This window comes from Podarcis melisellensis (genome assembly GCF_964234715.1).
Source record: "Podarcis melisellensis genome assembly, chromosome: 2".
In the NCBI taxonomy this organism is placed as follows: Eukaryota; Metazoa; Chordata; class Lepidosauria; order Squamata; family Lacertidae; genus Podarcis; species Podarcis melisellensis.
The window spans coordinates 80,413,988-80,437,383 of NC_138529.1; the positions used below are offsets into that span (position 1 = coordinate 80,413,988).

The window sequence follows — 23,396 nt, forward strand, 5'->3', positions numbered from 1 at the left end:
ATTCTTACTTGCTGTATCGATGCACCTGGGATTGGACCCCAATGAACTCAATGGAGCTTACTTCTACCTAGATAAATATAAGGTTGTACTTTAAAGCATTTATATCATATCGTACCAAGTAACCTTTGGCTCACCAGATGTTGTGGAACTACAACTCCCATTCCCCCTTGCCACTGGCCACGCTTTCTAGGGTTGATGGGAGTTTTAGTTCCCCACACCCTTTTTACACATTTTCTAAAATTCAGTTTGTTTGTCATTTGCCTATCTTACCACAAAGTATTTCTTTAAAGCAGCTTTGCTCCTTGTTTAAATAAAAACCCACTTTCCAAAAGAATTAAAGCCACCTCCCAATATATAACCAACATTTTATTTTTATAGTCTATTTTCCGTTACGGCATAAGCCTTTTTTAAAAAACCAGTGAAATATACAAATCACACGAGACGAAAATATGTACATTAAATGTACAGAACAAAGAAGAGGACATAGTAGATTTACATAATATCTGAAGAACACGAGTGAAATATTTTACATTAAATAGCATTTTAATAGCTAGGATCATTAGACTCCTGTCTGCTCTCACAGACAGGAGTCGCTATAAAGAATAAGTGATTCAACATATTTTTTTAGAAAAAGGATTATGGTTTTTGTATAATAAAAACCAAAAGTGACATATTCAGTGAACTAGTGCTTTATTTCATTTTATTTTTAAGTTGACATTGGTTTGCAGACACCAGGAACCAGGGAAGTTAAATATACCCTTGCACAATAAATTAAGAGCAATCATCATTTGGAAAACTGATAATCCTGATGGCATTAATGAGACAGCTCACAGAATTTCGAAAAAGTAAAGCTTCTAAAATGGTAATGCTAATATGGAAGCCTTGAATTCATTGCAATCTGTTTATATGTATTGGACAGGATGATTTAGGGGAAGAGCAGAGGTCTTTCAAGGAATGAAAAGGCAGCACTGGGGTGGTGGCAAAGGCAAGAGCTAAGACTGCCTTTTTAAACAAATTAACATGCGCCGTTTGTGTTAAGATGCATTTGTGTCTCTCATTTCCATTATCCGCAATGACAGCGTTGCAGAAAGAGAACGCTTCTAAGCAAGCTTCCCCCAGCCTGGTGCCCCCTGGATTTAGCCATTTATATACCGCTTAGTACCCTCATTTCTAAGCGGTGTACAAGAGGGATACAGCACGCATCTCAAAATCAATTGCAACTGACCGTAAGATCACAAACAGCTCACTTAAAACACCTGCTGCAATTCGAAAAAGTCTTCACCAAGGAACCAGGAGGTCAACAGGTCTGATCTCAGCTGGGAGGAAACTCCACAGCTGGACGTACAACTTTGAAAGGATGTCTCCTGGTAGACACAATCTCAGCACCTGAGCCACGGGGGACCACTAATAAACTAGTGATCAAACAGGGACATACGATATGAGGTGGTCCTTTGGATATCTTGGCCCCAAGTAGTTAAATGGCCTTGAACTCAGCTCAGTTGCAAAGGAGTAACCAGTGCAAACTTTTAAGCATTGGAGCTCTGTGTTGGCACCAACAGTCTAATAGCTTGGAATTTCAACTCCCAATGGCCCTGCTGGCTGGGGCTGATGGGAGTTGCCATCCCAAACATTTGGAGGGCAGTAGGTTGTGGAAGTCTGCTCCAAATCATTGCAAACTCACGCACATACAGTCCCTAAACATAACCAACAGTAGAGGGTATACAGGAGCTTTCACTGAATTGAGCAGAAAGATACTATGATCTGGGAGGAATTTGAAAAAGCGTTGATTAATTTGTGATTGACTTACCCTTCAACACCCATGTGTTGTGAAAACCTGCAAAAAACAAAAACACCCAACCTGACTTTTGTTTTTTAAAAAACCAACTTTGTTAGTGTGTGCTAATTTAAATGTGGACCGGGGTGGGGGGCTGATAGCAACAAGTTCAGTCTAAACAAAGAAAGTGTCCTGGCAAATTGAAAGCCTTTTGTACTGTTGTGCTATTGGTTTTTTTTTTTCTTTTTCTTTTAAAAAAAGAAATCATTAGTTTGTAGTTTGTCCTGATAATATGATTGTATTTTTTAAAAAAGGTTTGAGATACCAGCCACCAGCAGACCATAGTTTTCCCATATATAATTGCTCAAGTACAGTTTGAGCAGTTTGTGCATAGCTGCAATATATTTCTAAAGCATTGTGCATTAAAATGAAAAAGACACAGGATGATCGCTTAGGCGTTGCTGCCACACGGCACTTTGAATTGTAACAGCACTTTAGAAAAAGAAGTGCCACGCGGCATATCATCAACTCAGCATTTCCCCAAATTCCGCAATGCTATAAGTCAACTGATTTTTTAAAAAAGGGAACTGACTACGCACAACACTTTAAAAAGAAAGAATTTTGAATTTTGAGTTTTGAATTTATTATTATTGTTTTTAAGGACTTTGCAGACTGCATGCACAATGCAGCTGCAGTTTCAGCACAGTCAAACCGGCACACACACTGCTTAGGAAATCCCACAGATAGCTCTTCAATATTCTTATAAAGTAAGGCAGAAAGGCTTTTCTAAATGTGCATAATGTGAGATAGGCATGTTTTACTTGACGTGGCAACGTTCCAAATTCTGCTTTGATCTGCGCTGTGCAGTCAAAGTCAGATATTCTTCCTCCTGGTTTGCTAGCTGTTTGAAGGAATCGGTTGGTTGGTTGGTTGGTTGGTTGTTGTTTTTTTGCCCATTCAGAATACCTCTTCCTTCTAATGGAGACCTGCAAGATGGTACATTGTGGAACGGTGCTGATGAGAGAACTGCAACGTCCACCTGCCCTAAAACTGTCATCCATCATGGCTGCTGAAGGCGGGCAGAGCTACAGAGCCACGCTCCCGATATGGGTTGTTACAGCTTTGAACTCACTACCACCCTACTCCAGTGCCACCCAGGCAAACTTGAGCAATACTGGTGTCAGGAGGCCCCACCCCACCGGCTACTACTGGTTAGCGTCATTCCCCACAATGCATTTGCACAGAATTCCCACGCCTAAATGGGGGAACGCCATGTCACGCCAATGGGCCTTTAGATATTACCTAGCAGCACAACTGTGGCTTGTGGGAAATTCTGCTTCCACCCACACCTTCAAGTTGCCACGTTGAGGAGAGCTCACGCTACAGGTTACAGATATACGGATCAATGCTGTATCTGACTGTCTCACTTCTTTTGGGTTGCTAAAGCTCAGAAGAAATACCTTGCACAGATATGTATGTCACCAAGCCATCATGCTCCAATCCAAAGCATGTAAGGCGGATACCTCATCTACTGCACTTGTTACTATGTCCCACGAGGCTATATGGGGATGGGTTGGATTTCCCTTTGAACTACTCTATCTTTTCTTTTCTTAATTCCAAATCCTGTAAAATAAATATTCTCTCAGGTTCTCCCACCCGTTATTGCAAAACAAAAACAAAAAATATTTTAAAAACTATGCACAGTCTGAGCTGGATGCAGCAAGCTTTCCCATCACTTCTTGCTGAAGAAGATTTTTTTAAAAATCTCCAAACAAGGAAAGCACCCGCTGGACTCTATAAATAAGAGTGGAGACCTTCTTGGGGCAACCTCCCCCCTCCCTACTGCCCTCTGCTGGTAGACCGGAAAAAAGCTCTTCCCACCCATCCCCATCTATTTGCAGACAAACTGGTCCACAATCTCTGTGCACTTCTTGCATTTCACGTAGCAGCACCAGTGGAACTTGCAGTGGCAGCGCTCCGTCTGCACTGTCTTGAACTGGTCGTAGCCCCGGCCGCAGCACATGAGTTCGCAGCCGTCCATGCCTTCCGAAGTCTTGTTGCAGAGGCGCCCCTGGGTGCCCAAGGAGCCGGTGCTCTCGTTGCGCACACAGTAATCGGGGCTGGGGTCTATGTACACCAGGTCGTGGATGGTGGGCGCGTTAAAGCGGCTGTTCACTTGCACCAGCTTGCCCCGGGGGTTGAGCTTCATGGCTGCCGCGCTGTCGTATTTCTCCTTCAAGGCGTCGCCAACCTTGCGGAAGTCAGCCAGCTGCAGCCAGCAGGTCTTCAAGCTGCAGGATCCAGACACCCCGTGGCACTTGCAGGCCACGTCCGCCAAGCTGTACACCGTCTGGGTGGGAGTTGGAAAGAAGGAAGAAGGTCAGTGCAAGTCTGGGGCAAAATATACCTCCGCCACAAACATACAGGAGGCATGGCCTTCGCAACGGGGAATCCATTCCCCCTTGACAGCACTGCATTCCTTGGCTCAGCGCTGTCACTCTTCCAGGACACACCTCTGAACTGCCCTGTTGGGATCCTTCAAAAAAACACACACCACACCGCCCTTATTGTGAAGGATGATTAAAAACGGCTTTACTTTCATTCATTCCCTTCACAAAAAGCCCCACCTGTTCTTAACTGTCAACTGGCACAGCGTGGCAAGTGGGGGGCGTCCAGCACACAAAGAGGAACTTCTGGCACGTTTCCCTGTCAATTTGTTTGTCTAACTCCTCCTTTGTTTAATAGGCTTATTATTCACCTTTCTAATAAAAATAACCCAAGGGGAGATTATATTTATATATACATAGCACACATACGTGCATAACAGACAGGAACAAGTCTGGCTCGCATCCCTCTGTGCAACTTGCAGCATGTCATTTACCGAAAGCCTTTCACCAACCATGGGGACAAGAATGAAAAGTGGACAATAAATTGCAAACAACAACAAAAATTAAGCACCAGTTGTCATATAAGACTCTTCATTATATTGCAGTCTTCCTAATGCTCCCGGGGAATGGTCTGGCCACCACACGGAGGCTGAAATTACTCCATGGAAAGCTGTTTGGCATACCGTGGCTCACCACATGAATTGGGTCATTTTCTCCACATCTCTACAGATGTTTTTGTCTTGGCCCCTTGGACAGGCACTGAGATGAGAGGGGACAACAGCTCAGTGGCAGGCCACACGCTATGCTGGCGGGAAATTAAAAGGTCACAGGAGTCAAATAGCATTGGATTACATGGATCAGGGGTTTCTTCGACAACTCCTCACATCACCCCTGATATGCATGCAAGCAGCTCGTCACCTGGCACTGGTCCCCTAATGATGCTATTAGTGTATTTCCTTGTGGTGCCTAGGGCATCTATACTGCCTGGCAGGGTTGGCACCAAGTATGGCAAGGCATGGGGAGCTTTCTTCTGCCGCTGGGCCCTGTGTGAAGCACTGCATGGCTGGATCTAGACACCCTTTTAAATTCTCACAATGCCTCAGAGCAGGGATAGGAAACCTCAGGCCTGGGGCCAAATCTCTCTCTCTCTCTCTCTCTCTCTCTCTCTCTCTCTCTCTCTCACACACACACACACACACACACACACACAGAGCATTTCTCTTTTGTTCTTGGGACTCTCCTAAGGATACAGCCCTCTCTCCAAGTCATGCCCCCTTGGCAGTGTTTCTGCCTGGTTGGAATGTGTCCTTGAACTCTGATGATGATGGAGGATAGACAGTGGAAGGCGGGCGTGTGTAGGATCTAGTCTGCACAAAGGTAAAATTTACATTCCTTGCTCCACCCCCCCTTTGCCTCTGGCCCCACCCAGAGGGTGGCCTAGAAGGGAACGTGGCCCTAGGACTAAAGAGAAGGGTTCCCTCACCACTGCTCCAGAGCTATACTAGATCAGAGACACCACAGAAAACCAAAAGGATGCCTAGATCCAGCCACCTGGTGCTTCCTGGAATGCAGGACCAGGAAGGAAAACAGTTAAGACAACCCAGGGTAGGCAGCAGTAGCAGCAGGCCCTGACAACTGCACAAGGAAGCCATGCGCAGGCACCACTGGTTGGAATAGGAGTGAGCTTCTGGTCATTCAAAAATGCTGAAATCTGTAACTCCCAACTAAATCTGAGAATAGACGTTTGACTCCTAGGCCTTCCTGGCTAAAGAAAATTTCCAAATGCCAGAGCAATAAGAATAATGCCCTGAACCAAAATATCATATCCCCTCCAGTGTGCATTGGGGATTCTTGCCTGGTCCGTATCCAAATCTGCTCCCCAGGCTCAAACAAATGGGCAGGAAAACCACATGAACACATAAGAGCTCCTGTACCGAGGCAGCACCAGAGCATTCTTCTCTTGCTGGAAAGTTCTTGCTCTCATTTCTGCCAGTATAAAGTATAATTTTTTTTTTTTAATCAGATCATTTATTACGGCATACTACACAGGCCTAGTTCAAATAGTTTTGCCTTTTCAGTGGTGGCCCCATAGCTGTCAAATTCTTTTCCCATTGAGGTCAAGTTGGCACACTGCTTCCCCTTCCTTTAGAAGAAGAATCAAAGCATATTTATTCACTGTGCCTTTTCTGTTTCACCAAACTATGGAGCTTTGACAGCATTCTATTGTTTAAGCTACTGTTTTCCTTGTTTTTGTAATTACTCACTGTAACTTTAAAAGCACTGTTGTCTTAACTGACATTATTTTAACTGTTGTCATTATAAAATCATCATTATTATCAGCAGCAGCAGCAGCACCATTGTTATGGACCACTCCAAGAACCACTGAAATCTACAATTACTGTAAAGAAAGTAGGGGAAATGGTTTGGCCACTGGAACACGCTGGGTGTTCGCACATTCCCTGTTAACCTCATCTAGCCAATTCTTTCAAACGCGTATTCACTTATAAGAATAACCATGGCTTGTTCCAAATTGAAAACCAAGCAAACTGTGTGTATTGCAAATTATTAAGTTTGCCTCAAAACTATTGAGGTGAACTGCTGGCTGTCATGTTCACAGGGCAAATGCAGAGTGACTCCCACGAACACATCCTACTGCCATTATTGAAGCAGCCGTCCAGTTAGCACCCATGCCCTTGCATGGTGCTTGGCAAACACCCCGGCACATCTTAAAAACGCAAGAACCATGTCATGTCAGATAGGAGCAGGCACTGCTTCAAACCATAATCAGAAGTCCATTTCAAACATTGTTCAAATGGATAGCGAAAAGCACCCAATATGGCCACCTAGCTTGTGGGATTAGGCAAAAGCATGGGAAACTGCCTACCAAGTCAGTTTGTTGCTCCTGGACTACAGCTCCTATTATCCTTGGCCTTTGGGCTCTGCTGGCTGCGAGTCCAACAATGTCTAGAGGGCTACAGGTCCCCCATCCAAGGTCCATACTAACTGGACATTTCAGACAGAGGCATTCCCAGCCCAACCGGGAGATGCCGAGGATTGAACCCAAGATCTTCTGTACACAAAACAGATGCTCTGCCGCCAATCCTCAGCCACACACAAGAAGGCAGAACTAAAATCAATGCCACCTGACCAGTCAGTGGACTGGCTTGCCGCTGCTAGACTTGCATCAGATTTTCTCTCTCCCTGACCACCACCCGCACTGCAGATTTTCCACTCCTGATTCGGCAGCTCCCTCCTACACCAATCTCTCCGCATGCAGCTGAGCCGCTCTGTCCAAGAGAGAAAACCCCAAAACACCTCTGGGTGGGGGACAGGCCTACACCGCAATATCCTCTTTGTAAAGCCTTGGCAAGGAGACCTCGATAATTTACCCTGTATAAATAGACATGAGTCAGTGTTGACACAGCCCCAAAAATCCTGGGGTCTGACACATTAGGTGGATGCTGAATGCCACTTCCACCCAGCATTAAAAGAACGTTTTTGGGGGGGCGGGAGATGCAGGAGGGAGAGTTCAGCCTCTGCCAAATGCCATCGCAGGGAGGCAGCTCAAAGGGGGTGGTAGCAGGGAACCACTCGAAGCCGACAGGGGCAACTGTGAAAAGCCATTTTTCTCCTGCCTAGCAGCAAATTGGCCTTTCCATTGCTTTCAGATGCCTTCTTCTCACATTTAAATGCTATTAATTTTCAATTATCCTTCATCCTAATTCACCTTGAAACACAAGTGTAAAGTCTCCAGCCGACGAGTCCTGGCACCGTCACTTCTAGGAAAATAATGACTTTGGCTCCTTCCACTCCAGGGCAATAAAAATGAAGTTTACACTCATTCGTTTAAAAGATTTTAAAGATTAAAAAAGCCATAAAAACTGACTTCCACCGCAGAAGAGCATGTTTTCTAATAATACAGAGAAGCTGGTTGTTGGGTGGGTGTGTTTTTTTTCACAACCTCACAAGGAAGAGTGAAAATAGCCCCCTTGCAAGAATATTTCACTCCGGCAAAATACGGCGCTTCGGTCACCCGCTCCAAAGAAAACTGGATTGGTTGGAAATATAAACTAATAAAATTCTATTCTGCATAAAATTCACTGTGACTTGCACTATTTTACTAGAACAACTTGGAAGGGAGGTGGGAAGGGGGTACGTTATTTAGCCCATTTGAAGGAAGGCAATCAACCCATGGCCCTTGTCATTGCCACTGAGCTTATACATAAGAATATGAGAAGAGCTTGCTGGATCAGGCCAGTGGCCCATCTAGTCCAGCATCCTGTTCACACAGTGGCCAACCGAAAGCCTGTGGGGAAATCAGCAAGCAGGATTCGAGCACAACTGTGGCGGCAGAGCACAGCCATTCTAGCTAGTAGTTACTGATAGGCTTCCTTCTCCCACTCTCACTCGTTGCATTTAAATGGAACCTTTCCCCCTCCTGATCTAAAGGGGGAAAAGGATCTCTCTTATTTAAACAAGACATATTCCAGAGATCACCCATCATTCAAACTCATTCAAAAGAAAATTGCTCTTCACCAAAAAAAACCCCACCACACACAGAGGTTTGGGAACAGGTATTGCTACAGATTGGAAGCGGGCCTTGGGAACGCAAACGGTTTGGCATCTCGGTAAGAAAAGGCAAGAGCAAACATTATTTGGGGGGGATGGTCGGTGGTTTGAGGGGGGGTGTGAGACTTACTCTCCTCCCTGCTTCGTTGTTATGAAGATTCATCAAGATCCTGGCGCTTTCGTAAGTTCCTCTCTGGTAGATCCTCTCTCGCTCGCGGGCATCCACAAACTCTTTGGCAAAGCGGTAGCCATAGTCAATGTTGTCCCCACAGCCACCCCACAGCCAGTCCCGAGGTAAATCTTTCGGCCTGGCAGCCCGGCTGCAGCCACAGGAAGAGAGCTCCCCCTCCCGGCAGGCCCGGCTCATGGCATTGACCACACCGGCAGCACTGACTGCGTACGTGAAAGCTGTCTCCCGGCTGCCTGCAAGGAAAAAGAGGAGGCTCAGAGTTACACACAAGGATCACATACATTTATTTTATTTAATACAGGTGAAGATCAACTGCCATTCAATTCTGAGCTTCCCCCCTCCCATGTTCATTTGAAAAGGGAAACAACAGCACACGAATGAAATGTTCCCACTATGGCTGATGGTATTAGATATCAGGATAGTGGCATAAAAATCCTAGGGTCTGCTATGCTGATTAGAAAGAAATTCAGGCATCTTGAATTATCTATTTATTTATCTACAAAGAAGGAAACATATTGGAGAAGGCTGAGGTCTGGCCATCAGCTCTGGTAAAGGAAAAGAAAAAATGTCAGAAGCCGTCTAAAGATGTTTCTTCTTCATTGCCATACGTTTAAAGGCTTGAAGTTCAGAGCTTGTCCCATTTAGTTAAATGGGACTTTATCCCTAGTAAATGTGCACAGGATTGCAGCATAAGAGAGAGAGTTTTCTGTGATGGAAAGCTCCACTCAAGTCAGCTAATTACTAGTTATCCTGAGGGGAAATTCATTAGTTGGTATATTACCTGAATCCAATTTCCCCCCGAAAAGAATTCATTTATAAAAATCTCACTTCGTAGGAGCTTGATGAAGCCCACAAGCCACATCTTTCAGTTCCTCCCAATTTTAGCCAGACCATGCTCTCTGTAGTCTTTCAAAAGAGTAGCTAAGGGTCTCTACAAAAGGTAAAAGGCTACCCCCCTCCCTGTTATTTAATCCCCAGCAGATACTTTGCAACACACACTGTCCTCACAGTAACAACTCCAAAAAGGTTAAAGCTGTGTTAAAGCTCTGCCTTGTGTGCTGCTAATGTTTCTAAGAAACCAGAGGTTTGGGGGTTTGTTGTTGTTTTACACAAAAACAATTTCAAGAACTTCACTAGCTCAGAGAATGGGACCCAAATTTCAAAGAGCCCATTCTTCAGTGGAGCCTTTAGCTATTTAGGCACTTTCGAAGATATATATTTTTTCTATTTGAGGAAATTCGGAATCACTGGAAAATCAAACATTTTAAACAAATGGAACAGACTGATGAAGGCACACACCAAAGCACCCAACCATTGTAACTGAGGCATTTTCTGTTTGAGGACACCTTCCTGCTTTTGGAGAACTTTGTACTACTACATAGGCCTACCAATTCTTGGTCACATTTTATAAGCTGGACTCAATTTTAACAGACACAGCAGAACACTGAAAGCACCCTGTAGTATTTATTCTCGTGTCATTCACAGCAAAGCTCATAGGAGCTCTGCCTAATTGGTCCCCTTCCACAGAGATAGCTCACATCTCACTATCATTTTAGGGGATATGCCACGTCTAGGTTCTTCTCCACAAGCATGTTTTGAAAAGAACCCTTTCAAGTCTGGACAGGGGCAAAAAGGTAGAGATCGAAATACGCCGAAGAGAGAAAGAAAACAGATGGAAGAAATTTGCAGAGGAGGGGGGAGCAGTTTGAGTAAGCAGCCCTGTGCCATGAAACTGTTTTCTGTAGGCTTCAGCTTCAGACGGTAGGAGCCTGTTTAAAGCAAGTCTCATCAACTTTGACAGTATTCGAAGTCCTGTTGCCAGCAGAGGGCTGGTTTGTTTAGAAGCTCCTCGCTCTCTGCTAGGCACGAACACGATTCCTTTATTATTATTATCTAAAGCTTTCTTGCATTCTCCCATGTAAACTGCTGATGTCTGTTTCAAAAAAAAGAAGAAAAAAGCCCTCCCTACTTTTATACTATTTTGACAGAAAGGGGCTGCAGAGAAAACAAGTGATTCGCTTACACATCTCGAAAGGGAATTTAGGCTGTAATCCGGCTCAGTTTGATGGTTGAAATGCCATCGCCGTCAATGGGATTTAAGCTGCCCAACTGTGCAAGGGAGGACACTGCCTTGGGGTTTTGGTTTTGGTCTTTTTGCATCAAGCTGCAAGAACTTATACAAACATATGATAAGGCGCAAAGCTATATTTCCTTTGAACAGCATTCTCAACTTGAAGCCGAGATTCCACTACTATTGCCAGCGCAGTTAAATGTCTAGTCATAGACATTTTAAAAAAACTTATTAATTGAATTTGTTGCAGTTTATTACTTTCTCCTTCCAGGGAGGAAAACAACAACAACACACAGAGACATTTTCCCAATATTATGCAACCAATTTTCCAGGCTCTTTCAGAAGCAAGGAAACAGCATGTTTTATTTGAACCAGCAATATTGTGGTGATCTGATTCACATCACACTGAAGTGAACGCCAAGGCTTTTGCGAATCAGGTTTAGATGATCAACCCTTGGGAACAGTTACACAGAGAGCAAGTCAACGTTTTGGTACCATAGTTATGGCTCATTTGCAATCTGAACATATTGCAGGATATATTGAACTTAGCTAGAGTTTTGCTATTGACTTAAATTTGGTCCAACAGCAGTCTGAAATGTTATATAAACTTCCAGGATTTTTAGTGTGCTACATCAAACCACTATCAGCTCATAATTCTTTCAGGTCAATCAGCAAAGACATCATAGAGAAACATACAGATCCAGGCAGAGAGCCCAAACTGGCACAATCTTTTGTCCTAACTGCACACTCTAAGTGGATTTATAGCCCTGTAAGGCTGAGCCATGTCTATGCGAGAAGCAGGGCACCGAAGCTGAGATCTTGTCCCCCATTCAAGAGAAACAGCAACCAATCCAATAGTTTATTCGAGGAAACTAGACCCAACTATGCAATGAGAGCACATACTTGTTCTCAATGAATACACTTTTCAGGATCTTTAACAGCTCAATGCACACATTACACTCACTTCTATTTTCAGTTAATCTAAGTGGCCAATTACCCTACTAAATAAAAATAAATACATGCAGATGTCTTGTGGAGAAGAAACAGAGACCTGGAAGCAATGGGGACCCATTCCAGGACTTGTAGATGCAAAGTCTGCAAAAAGAGACCAACTTAGACATGAGTCTTCAAGGCTGGAACATACCTGACCAGGTATACAAACGCTTAAAATTCAGTACTTTCAGGCTTTTGCTGTACTGTTTTTGTTTGTTTTTCGGTATGGGGCAGTGATAATCTGACCAGTTATTCTAAAGCTCTCAGTTCTACAGCATCTGTAATGCAAAGCTGCAGGAGAAAACTTAAGTCTTCAATAAACAAGTGTTTCCACTTAGTTCCTTTTTTTGGAGAGGGGGAGGCATGGAAAATGTTTAATCTGAGATTTTGTAAAGCTTATTTTTACATAAAATTAACTTCTAGGGTAAATGTGACTTAACAGCATCCCTGCAAGCAATGCAGAAGCCTACTCAATGCATAAATGAAGTTACCTTTAATCTAATTTTAAAGTCATTCCAATCCTTCCCTATCCGATTTCAAAAAGCGGGATTTAAAATTAGATTTAGATCTCTGCATTCTGAGATGCTGGTATACACAAGTTGTGCGTTTGAGGCTGGGGAGGGGACATGGAGAGAGATGTATAGATTTTAATGTATACTACAAATGCCATTATTCTAGTTGGGGAGGGGGAGCAACCCATCAGTCATTAGAGTGATGCTGCCTTTTAACCCTTGTAATTTAAGCAGGGGCAGTATTTATGCTGATGTGAGCTCTACAGCAGAAGGGCCCTGTCAAAAGCAACTAACAGAAGCTACACTCTCAGCAGACAGGAATCGGGAGATTGCTCCAAGACAGCATTTTTAATTAACCATAATAATTATGGTTAAACACATGCAACACCTACCTATGTTCTTAGCCTCAATGAAAGCACGTTGACTGCGAGTGCCAACATCTTTCATTTCTAAACTGAAATCCCCTTGAAACAAAAAATATTTTGCTAGGGGGGGAAAGGCTGCAGTCTTAAAGCACACTTCACTAGGGAGTAAGCCACATTGAGCACTTTGGGGGCTTGCTTCCAAACACACACAGAATTGGGCTGTGAAGGGGAAATGGACTAAACATAAAAATTATGGCATGACAAAAAGCTGGCGTGTGGTTAATCCGGAGTCCAATTCAATTGTCACACAGCTTTGGAATCCCAGACATAGAAATGACCCTGTTCTGGCTGAAAACGACTTGTTTTCATGCTTCCTCCTTTAAATTTAGATCTGGCTTAATTTTAATCTGCATCAGGACAAGGTGAGAATGGCAATGCTACTCTTCCTGTTCCATACCACCAGTGGTCCCCATGTGCTTCTAGCTTCACAAGAAGGATCTCTGGGCTAAAGGCCATTTAGCTTTCTCCTTCTTGACAGGTTTCAATGGCGCATAAAGAACCTGGCAGGTTTTCCTAGCACACACACCATGACGTAAATCCAGCACACACAACTCCCAGGCCCTTCCTACCTATCTGCATGACTCTGCCAAAAACAGAGTTGTTATCCACAGTGCTACAATTCCATCTTCTGTGGCGGAACTGATACTGGCATTCCTTGATCCCCGTCTTGGCACCCTCTCCGATGTACTGCATGTGGTCCTGGTACAAGTGGCAGAGTTTCTTTTGTCCTTGGGAGAGCCCGGCCAGTTGGCTGCAAAGCGGCTGGGCTCCAATAATGTACACCTCCGGCATCTGAACGGGGTTCATGGGGTTCATGTGGTTCATACCCAGAGACCTGTGAAAAGACAAAGGGTGGCAGCAATAAGCTCAAGAACAGCAGCTGAATGCACATGCTGCGTGGATTCCACAGACATGGAACCCAGCCCTGAAACAAATTTGCTTGTTCCATTTGGTCTGCTGGGGACGGCGGCCAAAATGTGGGAAAGGTGCCGGGTGTGTGTGTGTGTCTTCAGCTTCGTTCAATGGTTGGAAAGCTAAAGTAAACCACATGCATGAATTTATTGAGACAGACACTGAATTATGCAGCTATCTAAATATGATGGTTGCCCCCCTCTTAGGCTGTCTCCCCTCCTAGGCTTCAAATTTCACACTATCCATCCCTATGGATTTTTCTCTTTTTTTCCAAACCTGGAAACAAAATCCAAGATGCTCCCAGAACACGCTTCATTCTCTAACATGCCATGTCAATCTTTTTTAAAAAGAAAAATAACTACCAGACACTAGAGAATCTTCTGTAGCAAGAGAATTGTTACCATCCAAAAGTTCGGTCTCATGATCCATAAAGGATGTAATGCAGGCCAGATAAATTAAATGGGATTTCGAGGCCCTCCCTCCCCTCATGCCATCATTTAAAAATTCACAATCAAGAATTGGCGCACAAGTGACTCCTGTCACTGAACGCCTTATTCGCCCAATGTCTTAAAGACCTCAACATGTGTGCCTGTTTTCAAAGGGATAAATTTAATCTCAGCTCTCTGCGTGAATATTTACTCAGAAGCAAATTCTATTCAGAAAAATGGAGCTTACTCCCCAGTCAGTGTGCCTAGGGTTCCACAGCCTCATTTGCACAATTCTTTTGAGCTGAAACCAGCAAGACCCTAAACACACAGGACTCAAAAATATGAGGCTCACTTCTGCACAGATGTGTCTAGAAAGCCAGGAGGACATTCCCGATTACAATTTTTACATTTAATTTAGTTTCTAGAGTACTACTTATTCCAAACCAGGATTTGAATGACTACATAAATGCAGGCTGCCTATCCTTTCCCCTCCATCCCTCCTAAAAGAATAGGGAAAATGGATTCAGGGTGTTCATAGTTTTTATTTTCCCAGGGGCAAACTAGGCCTCCTCCACCTTATTGGATGGGTTATTTTTTTAAAAGGGAGGGGGATTAATTAATTTGTACAGAAGATGAAAATATTAAAAAGCTTACCACCAAGAGCTGGCTTCTATCACAACTTGGATAAGTGAAGAGAAGATGGCCAGACTCAGAAAGAGGTACTTAGAAGTCATTGCCTCTGTCCACAGAGCTCCACCTTGGACTAAGGTTCCCATGGACTTCTGCAGGGGAGGGAAGAAGAGAGCGAGAAGCTTTTATGGCCTGGACCGGACCATCTCACGAGGGAACAAGGCGCAGCCCCCCGGGGGTCTGGGAGAGGCGGCGGTCCTCCTGCGCCTCAGCCAGGGACTTGTGCGGTGGCCAAGCCAGTGTCTGCTCCGAGTTCATTCACCCGCCTCGCCGCGAAGCTCGGCTTTTGAGTGAATCCCAAAGCAGTCTCGATAAGGAGGAGGAAAAAGCTGAGTAGCAGCGGCGCCCAGCCCACAGTTTTATGGACACACACAAATACACACACCATCCGCCTCCGGAAAGAAAAAGAAGGCCGTTGCCAGCCCCTTCCGCGCTTTGCTGCTCAGACGCGGAGCGCGCAACAAGTGGAGAGCGACGGTCAGTCGACGGGGAGGGAGGACAACAGCACCCACGTCCCAGCCGTGGCGCTCGGCTTCGGATTAGAACGACGCGCGCCTCCTCCTTTTTAATTATAGGAGCCGCTTCCAGACGAGAATCGTCAAAACGGATCTTGCTCAGGAAGGTGTTTGCAAAGCACGTTTTTCGCCGCCGGCCATCGCTCCTCCCCAACGTCCGCGCATAAAATCCCCCGTCTCATCCCGTCCCGCCTCCTCCCCCCCCCCCGATCACAGACAGCAAGACCTAGGGCTCTGACACAAACCAAAACCCCGCAGAGACCCCCACCCCACATCCCGCTCCTCACTGCGCTATCTGGATAAGTTAAGACAGAGCCGTATGGAGGGAGGGGCAACAAGGCGCAAAGGCGCGCGGCGGAGAAACGCGCCGCAGTTGAAGCAGCCGATGAGCGCAGAGCTCTCTCTTCTGGGCGAGGGGGCAATAAGAGGACAGTGACCTGGGCCCCTGGGACCATCCAGTTGGAAGCGCACGGCGGGGGAGACGGGAATATTGGAAGCTCCTCCGACTTTGGGCAGGGACCTGAGGCGAGTTAGACCCCCCTAGTTCGACTCCTTTCTTCCCACTCCCTCCTCCGCGCAGCCGATTTCTGGTTACAGTGGGGGAACGAAGGCGAAAGGGGATAGGAGACCCTTCCATGTACTGCCAAATGGCGATAGGGGGCTGCTTGTTCCCTTTCCAATTATCCGGGCAAATGGAGTCAAAGGAAACCAGCTCTTTTTCACAGGGGAAGAAGATTCATTGCTCCCTTTGATGAACTGGGAGCAAACCCTTGTTCTTGCTTTAAAAAGGACTATGGAGAAGAATTTGCAGCCCCAAGTTCTATCTGGCGGCCGCACTCTGGTAACCTGTCCCGCCCCGCCCGTTTAATGTTACGTGAGGCATTCCAGACTCTGGAATGTCGCACCTCGAAATCGTCCTCTGGAGCCAACCGATCCGAGTTTGTTGTGTGTGTGTGTGTGTGTGTGTGTGTGTACTGAACGGGCTACTCGAGAGTGAGTGTCACAGGAGCAAAAAAATGCGGCGGGTGGGGTGTAGATCTGTGGCCCTCAGCGCTCCAAGCGCCACTTTGGACAGCAACCGGGACTTTTGCACGCAAGATATAAAGGACTCGATCCGCGTGAAGTGCGCCATTCAAGTCGGTGTAAACAGAAACGTAGAGCGAGGGACATTTCGATCCAGAAAAGCAATAGCCGTCCAAGCTTATAACAACAGAGAAATGAAGCCCCGGCGGCTTCGGTGGAGTTTACTCCCAAGTAAATAATGCGCGCATAAGGCTCCCATGGCTGCATTTTTATTGGCCCGATTACAAGAATCCGATAAGGGACAGATGACGCCCTAATAATGCAAGCAAAGAGAAGCTACTTGGTCTCCACTCCAGACTCACGCGCTAGTTTGGCCTTTCAAGTAGGCGCATTCCACCTCATCCGATTGACAAACCCGTCCAGACCGCGTCGCCGTTCCCCTCTAACGCCGGTCTTGCCTTAGTACGTCGGACGCCGTTATTCCAGGAGGCTTAATATTGGTCAGAGCGCTTCGCGGGTTCGACGGATATCGGTGCGGAGAGCTGTGGGCGCCTCTCGCTTCAGTGCGCTGGGTTCCAAGAAGGGCCTTGTAGAGAGTACACCGGATCGCGGAAACGAGGGGGCTTTTCGGAGGCTCGCCGGTGGCGGAGCGGCTTCCCCAGGCTCCAAGGCCGGTGCGTTGCCACCAGTGGACTCCCTTGCGCCTTAGAGCCAAGCGATCGCGCCACGAGGAAGGCGGCTCTGGCGCCAGAAGGGCCCGAGCGAGGAAACTTGGCCCTGCCCAGCCTATCGCGGGGTCCCCGCGCTTGCCGTCTCGCGCCTAGGCAGGCCCGGACTTTGCTGCGTCCAGAGGGCCTCGTCCACCCACAGCCCGATTCCCCTTACTACAGATCTACATATATAAATCACCTTATCAACCAAGGAGCTCCTACCGTACTTCGGGAGAAAGCCAAGGGCCAACGTAGCCCCGCGGAGCGGCCTTCCTCCCCGAGCAGAGCATGACACAAGGCTGCAGGAATTTGGGGGAACAGGCCGGAGGGGGGTGCGCGTCTAGTGACGGGCCGCTGACGGCGCCCGATTTATTTCCCCGGCAGTCTGAAGCGCCTTGAAGGAATGTGGAGAGTTCATGCCCCATAAAGCCGGCCACGCTCCAGCAAATTGGGGACGGGGAGGGAGCAGAGAAGGCGAGGCTGGAGAGGAACAGAAAGCCCCCGCAGCCGTCGGGGGGATGCAAAGCTCATGTGCGTGTGCAAATAACAGAAGGGAATAAATCCCCAGCTATAGGGAGAAGCCAATGTGTGTGTTTCGGCCGATGTGCACATAAGAGGTTCAGCGCCCCCCGCCCCGCCTTTTTGCCACTGGCTCCCTGTGTGGCCCGATCCCCTCGGTTTTTCCGCCTGTCTTATGGGACTGTTGAATGAGCGATGGACTACGTCGTCACCGCCCGTCGGTCGCCTTGCGCCTCTCTCAAAGCGCTGTGCGAACAAGACGGCAACTTCGCAGTCCCAGCCTCGGAGCTCTACCACTTTCTTCCCGACGAGGGCAGCGCGCCGCTGGAGATGCAAGCCTGTCCGTCGCAAGGGAACGCCTCACGCAAAGATGCTGGCGGAGTCAAGACGGGGGGGGGGGGGTGTCCAAGGACGCGCAGTCCATGGGGGGATTGCCAAGGGGGTGTGGGCGCGCGGGATAGCAGGGGCAGACTCTCCAAAAGTCATCCACAGAAGGGGACTTAAAGAAAATATATACAGTATATCCGAATGAGAATACCCATCTCTGCCACACACAAACCCATCTTCGGCTGTGATCGTGACACTGGCAGGCCTTGACTTCGGAATCCTGGGGCGCAAGGAGATTCTTCGGGAGGAGTTTCCATTCAAACTCCGCGCGCCGAGTCCAAATATTAGGCTCGGAGGATTAACGCAAGTATAGCTGCATCTGAGCGATCTTCTGCGCACAGATCCAGCTATAGATCTAATATTTAAAACCTGGTTTATGGCGGAGCCGGCTTTGTTTTAAAGGCGAGAGAGCCTAGTTGGACGCGGAAGCCGTTCTCCGCCGCCCCCAATAGAGGGCAGCCGAAGCCGTCAAACGAAGCCCCGGGACGCTACACTAGGGGGCCAGAGAAAGAGAAAGAAGGTGCCTCTCTCCGCGTTTCGCCCTCTCTTTTTGTTAGAAGTAATACTTCACCATTTCTTGGAGTTATTCCGTTCAGCCTGATCCAGAACGGAGAAAGAGCTCGGAGGCGGAGACCCCCTTGGGAGGGCGCCAAAAAGAAAGGCCCGGTGGTGTGCAGCGCCACCAAGTCTCCCGGAACCGTTTTTTGAAATGCCCGGCGAACACTGGAAACAAGCCGCCGAAGAGTCCATTAGGACCGGGCCATTTAAACTTCGCGTTCGAAGGCAGCCCATTGCTTTTTGTGGGGGGAATTAGCTATTTCAAAACGTTTTATTTTTCGGGGGTGCAGATCATCCCTCCCCAAGAGCAGCCAGAAGGGCTCGCCCGCCTGCGATCCTAACTTGCTTCTCTCCCCCCCCCCCAATTAAAAAAGAAAAAAAGAGCACAGGAGGTCTGGAAAGCCTGTTAGGGCATCTGGTTTTATGGCCGCTGTTTTAATGCTAGCTCTACCTTGAGTAAGTAGGCATGCAGACTGCGAGCCCCCTGGGCTCGGGTGGGTTGTAAAACGCAGGAACAATTGCCGAGGCGGGCCGGCTGGGCGGCTTTGCAGGGCCAAGAGCGAGCCCACCACCTTGCCCTGGAGGGGAGGGGGCTTTGGAAAAGAAGGGGGGCTATCTAAGAAAAGCGGGCGAAGCATTCCAAGGTTTTATGGGCTGCAGTTTTTAAACAAGGAAAGCTACTCATATACTAAAACTCCGGGAGGTGGAAGAGGGGAGGGAAAAGGTTGCATTTTCTCCTCGCACCCCTGTTCTTCCATATTAAATGATATCCCGGGACTTTCGTTCAAGATCTCCCTGGATCTCTCCTTCTCCTCTCCTCCGCCCCCCGCCATCCCTCAAAAAGATTAGTTTCTGGGTGAAACTGAACTCCCGGTGACCTCGCGACTGTAACTAATTTAGCATACAATTGACAATTAAAAACAAACACACACAACCTCCTCAATGTGGAGCATCAAAGGGACAGCGAGGCTTGGAGGGGGGAGCAAGGAGGGGGGACAAAGCAAAGCCCCTTCCGTCCTCCCCTTCCAACACAAGCGGAACGCTTTGCAGATGCAAAAGTGACAATATGCAGAAACAGAGAGCAAAATTTGAGGGACTGAGGTGGAGGAGGAGGAGGAGAAGAAAAGCGGCCAGGTTTTTCCCTGGCCACGAGCCAAGTTCTCTTAAAGGTACAGGCCTCCCTGTCTGCCATGCCCGGGTTCTTCAACAGAAGTCCGCACGGGAGAAAGCTGCAAGAGATGTCCTATAAACCTCGGTCCGCCTTGGAGGTGGCGGATGGCCCGGGGGGTGGGGTGGGTTAGACTGAGAAGCTTTAGGCGCTGGGAATAAGTTCTGAAAAGAACAGATAAGGGCTTTCCAAGGAAATCAACAATACCAAGACAAGGGGAGGGGGGGGGACATTATGGGAAGGGTGGGGCAGAATCGGAGCATTTTGCAGCAACAGGTTTGTTACGAGACTGAAGAGTTCTGACCGGCGGTGGAGCGCGCGCAAAGAGGGGCTCCTGAATGAACGGGGTGAAGAGAGAGAGGGAAGCCTATGTTCTCATTCTTTCGCTCTCGTCAGTTTCACCTTAAGCCAAATATTTGTAAGAAATCCGAAGCCACAGCCTCCTTCTCGCGCCCTCCCTCTCCAAGGAGCTAATTTTCAAGCGCGCGCTCTCTCTCTCTTTCGACGATTCCCCCCCCCCCCCAATCGCAAATTTGGAGCAAATCCAGCCATCGCTTCGGACCCCGCTCCCCTCCTTCCCGCAGCCCAGCGGATTTCGAGCCCCCGCCCCGCTTTCCCATTCCTAAGTTGTGTTACTCACCTCCATTGTTGTTGCGGGAGGGAGAAAGCGTCGAAGATGGATGGGGGGCGGACGGGCGAGGAGAAGAGAGAGACCCGCCAAAGCAAGCCTAGCTTAGCAGCCAAGTAATCCACAAGCGAGGCGGTGCGAAGCCCAAATCGTCGCCGTACGCTCCGAGGCAGAGACAGGCAGCGGCGGGCAAGGGATCTCCGCCGGGCCGGGCCGGGCCGCTCCAGCGACGGAGCAGAGGCGCCTCCTTCGCAAGGTCCATCCGCGGTCGCGAGGGGACGGGACCGGCTCCCAGGCTGGCAGCTCCTCGCTCGGCTCTGGCACTCAGACCGGCCCAGGTAGTGGTGGTGGTGCTGCAGCAGCGGGTTGGGTGCCTCCGGAGCGCGCCTGCAGGCTCCCTCCGGCGCTCGCCTGCTGCCTACCCGCTGCCACGGGGCGCCCGGGGCTGTCGAGCCGTGCCCAGGCTGCGTCCCTCCATTGCAAGCCAGTCAAGACGGGGGGCGACGGGGGGGGCGCAAGGCGAGCTCCTCCGGGCTTCAAAGCGGGAGGCGGCGGCGGCTGCCCCAATCCATGGCCCGCGGTGGCGCGAAGGTGCCTCTTCCCCTCGACCGACTTCCTTCCTTCCTTCTCCCCGCGGCTACATGCTCCGCCGCGCGGCGCAGAGTCGCTCCCGGCGCTCGCCTTCCCTCCGGCGTCTGGCGCGCTTCTGCCCTCGCCGCTCCTCCGAAGTGCAAGAAAAGTTGCGGCGGCGGCGACGGCGGCGGCGTCCGAAGGGGGAAGAGAACGGGAGGGGAGGGGAGGCGCAGAGAGCGGGCGAGAGGGAGCCCTGGGAGAGAGGCGCGCATGCGCCCCGCGCCGGCCTATGGCAGCCCAGAGCGAGGTTCTAAGGAGCACCTCAGGCGGCAGCCTCGGGAGGGACGCGGAGATGCTCCGCGCGAGGAAAGGAGGGTGCCCGGCGCCGCGGGCGAGCGTGTTTTTTCCGCCGCAGGCTTTTGCAAAAGGCGCCATTGGGACACGGACACCATCCGCAGCAGTGAATCCGGAGTGGCTCCTTTGCCCCCCACCCCACCCCCCGAAAAGCGTTTGTTAATTTTCTCTCCATTTCTAAATCAGTTGGGAATTCAGGTTCACGAGACTGACACAGGAATAGTTACCACTCCCACGAGCAGCAGCGACTCCGCCGATTTAGAAAACTCGGCTCGGTGGCACAAATCCCCTCCTGCCCTTGCCCTTGTTGTTAATTTTCTGGTTTTTATTTTTTAATCGCGGTTACGAGTTTTCTGATCATTCCGTGTTTGATTTTAGATTTGTTTTTGCAACGCTTTGAGGTCCAAGGATTAGATAGCTACTACTAGTAGTAAATAAATAAAGAACCCAGCACTTACTGTTTTCAGATCCAGGACTCGCCCTTAATCCTAGTCTACAACATGGAGACAACTTTTGATTTATTTATTTATTTTGCGTGGTGACGTACGTGGGCACCACCCACTTTAGCTCAGGTGCGAACTTCTGCATATTTAGTTAGTCTCATTGGAATAAAAGGGGCCTTACTTCCAAGTAGCTATGTAGGAGCGGGTGGCTGCAGACTAAGGCAACTGTCCCCAAAGCCCTCCAGATGTTTTGTTCTACAATTGCCACCAACCCCCGGCAAAAGATCCAATAGGTAGGGATGATGGAAACTATAGTGCAACAATATCTTGCCGGAGCACCAGGCTGAGTATGGCCGGTCTAAGGCTTTGCCATGAGGGTTCTTTGTTTTGTTTTAATTGGTCGGCTCAGCTCTAAAGTTTAACCAACTGCGCAGCGAAGCTCTGCAAGTCCTCAGCCACTTTGGTAAAGAAAAATCGTTTTATATGCGTTGTATATGCGATATAACACTGTGACACCAGATGGCGCTGTGGAGTCCCGTCTTTCCCTGCCGCATTTCCCTGTATGAGTTTGCAACAAGTTTAACTGAATCGCTTCTTGGACGCGTCTAAATCAAGGAATAATAAAAGGAGAGTGGTGCCTCTGGCCGTGAGCGAAGTGCTCTCTCCTCCCCAAGGAACGGCTATGATGACCAAGGTGGCTTCAAGAACAAGGTAGTGCCGAATGGTAGACAGTACTCACAAAACTTTGACCTGCACCAAATCCGAGGGGCAGGGGAAGAAGTTTCACGTGACTGCCTTGGAAGGATAATGGTGCAGATCGGAGCCCCTACGTCACCCACGTCCATGTCTTGAAAGGTTGGTATAAAGCCCTACTTTGCCGTGAGCGGAACAGGAGCGCTGCTAGCAGGTAACACAGATCAGACCAAAAGCCCATCTATTCCAATTTCCTGCATCCTGTTCCCTGCAGTGACGAAGCAGAGGCCCCTAGGGATCACAGGGTCAATACCTGGGGGTGCTGCCCCGCTCCTGTTGTTGCTGTCAGCAAATGCTATTTATCTGATCTCTGCTGAAAGGCATCTAAACCCGTGCAAGGTAACTATTATAATAATAAAAAAAAAGTGTGAGGGGGCGAAGAGTAACCTACAGGAAGCGATCTTGAACATGTCCGTCAAAGGGGCAGCTTAAAGAAATGGCACCAGAAACTCTCTTTGCCTGCAGAAAAGCCCCCCCCCCCGAAGAATTTCCTACTTAAATATGGTGGGGGCAATTTCCAGTCCTTCAAGCCCCTATTAATGGTGATCAGCCCATAAGGATCATCGTATAATCTATTCACCTCTATCTTAAGTACGTTTACATAGTAGTATGTCCCATCGAAATCATAATAACCATAAAGCTTCTGTTATCAACGTGGTTAATTCTATATCGCTGTCCAATGCAACGTCAACCACACTGACAATTTCAGTGGGCTGAAGCGTGCCTAAGTCTCTGCCGGATAGGGGCCCTGTAGACGACAGAGATAGCCCCCATTTCATTGGCTAGACAAAGTCTTAATCCTGCCATCTGAGTA

At 48.3% G+C, this 23,396-nt stretch overlaps 1 protein-coding gene across 3 annotated transcripts; it reads right to left on the reverse strand.

Moving 5' to 3' along the window:
• Positions 1-353: 353 nt before the first annotated feature.
• WNT5A (Wnt family member 5A) lies at positions 354-21,871 on the reverse strand. 3 transcript variants are annotated; one of them, XR_014165523.1, is made up of 5 exons: positions 14,916-15,043; positions 13,491-13,756; positions 8,861-9,153; positions 1,163-4,124; positions 354-1,130 (listed from the first exon to the last, which is right to left on the reverse strand). XR_014165523.1 is itself a non-coding variant. In XM_081900012.1 (5 exons), exons 2-5 carry the CDS (start codon positions 15,035-15,037, stop codon positions 3,666-3,668), a joined length of 1,140 nt encoding a protein of 379 aa, XP_081756138.1. In that variant the 5' UTR covers positions 15,038-15,043; positions 21,845-21,871; the 3' UTR covers positions 354-3,665. The 3 variants fall into 3 exon arrangements, 2 of the variants coding, with proteins under 2 accessions (XP_081756138.1, XP_081756137.1); XM_081900012.1 differs by adding an exon at positions 21,845-21,871 and having other exon boundaries at positions 354-4,124; XM_081900011.1 differs by adding an exon at positions 20,472-20,687 and having other exon boundaries at positions 354-4,124.
• Positions 21,872-23,396: the final 1,525 nt, after the last annotated feature.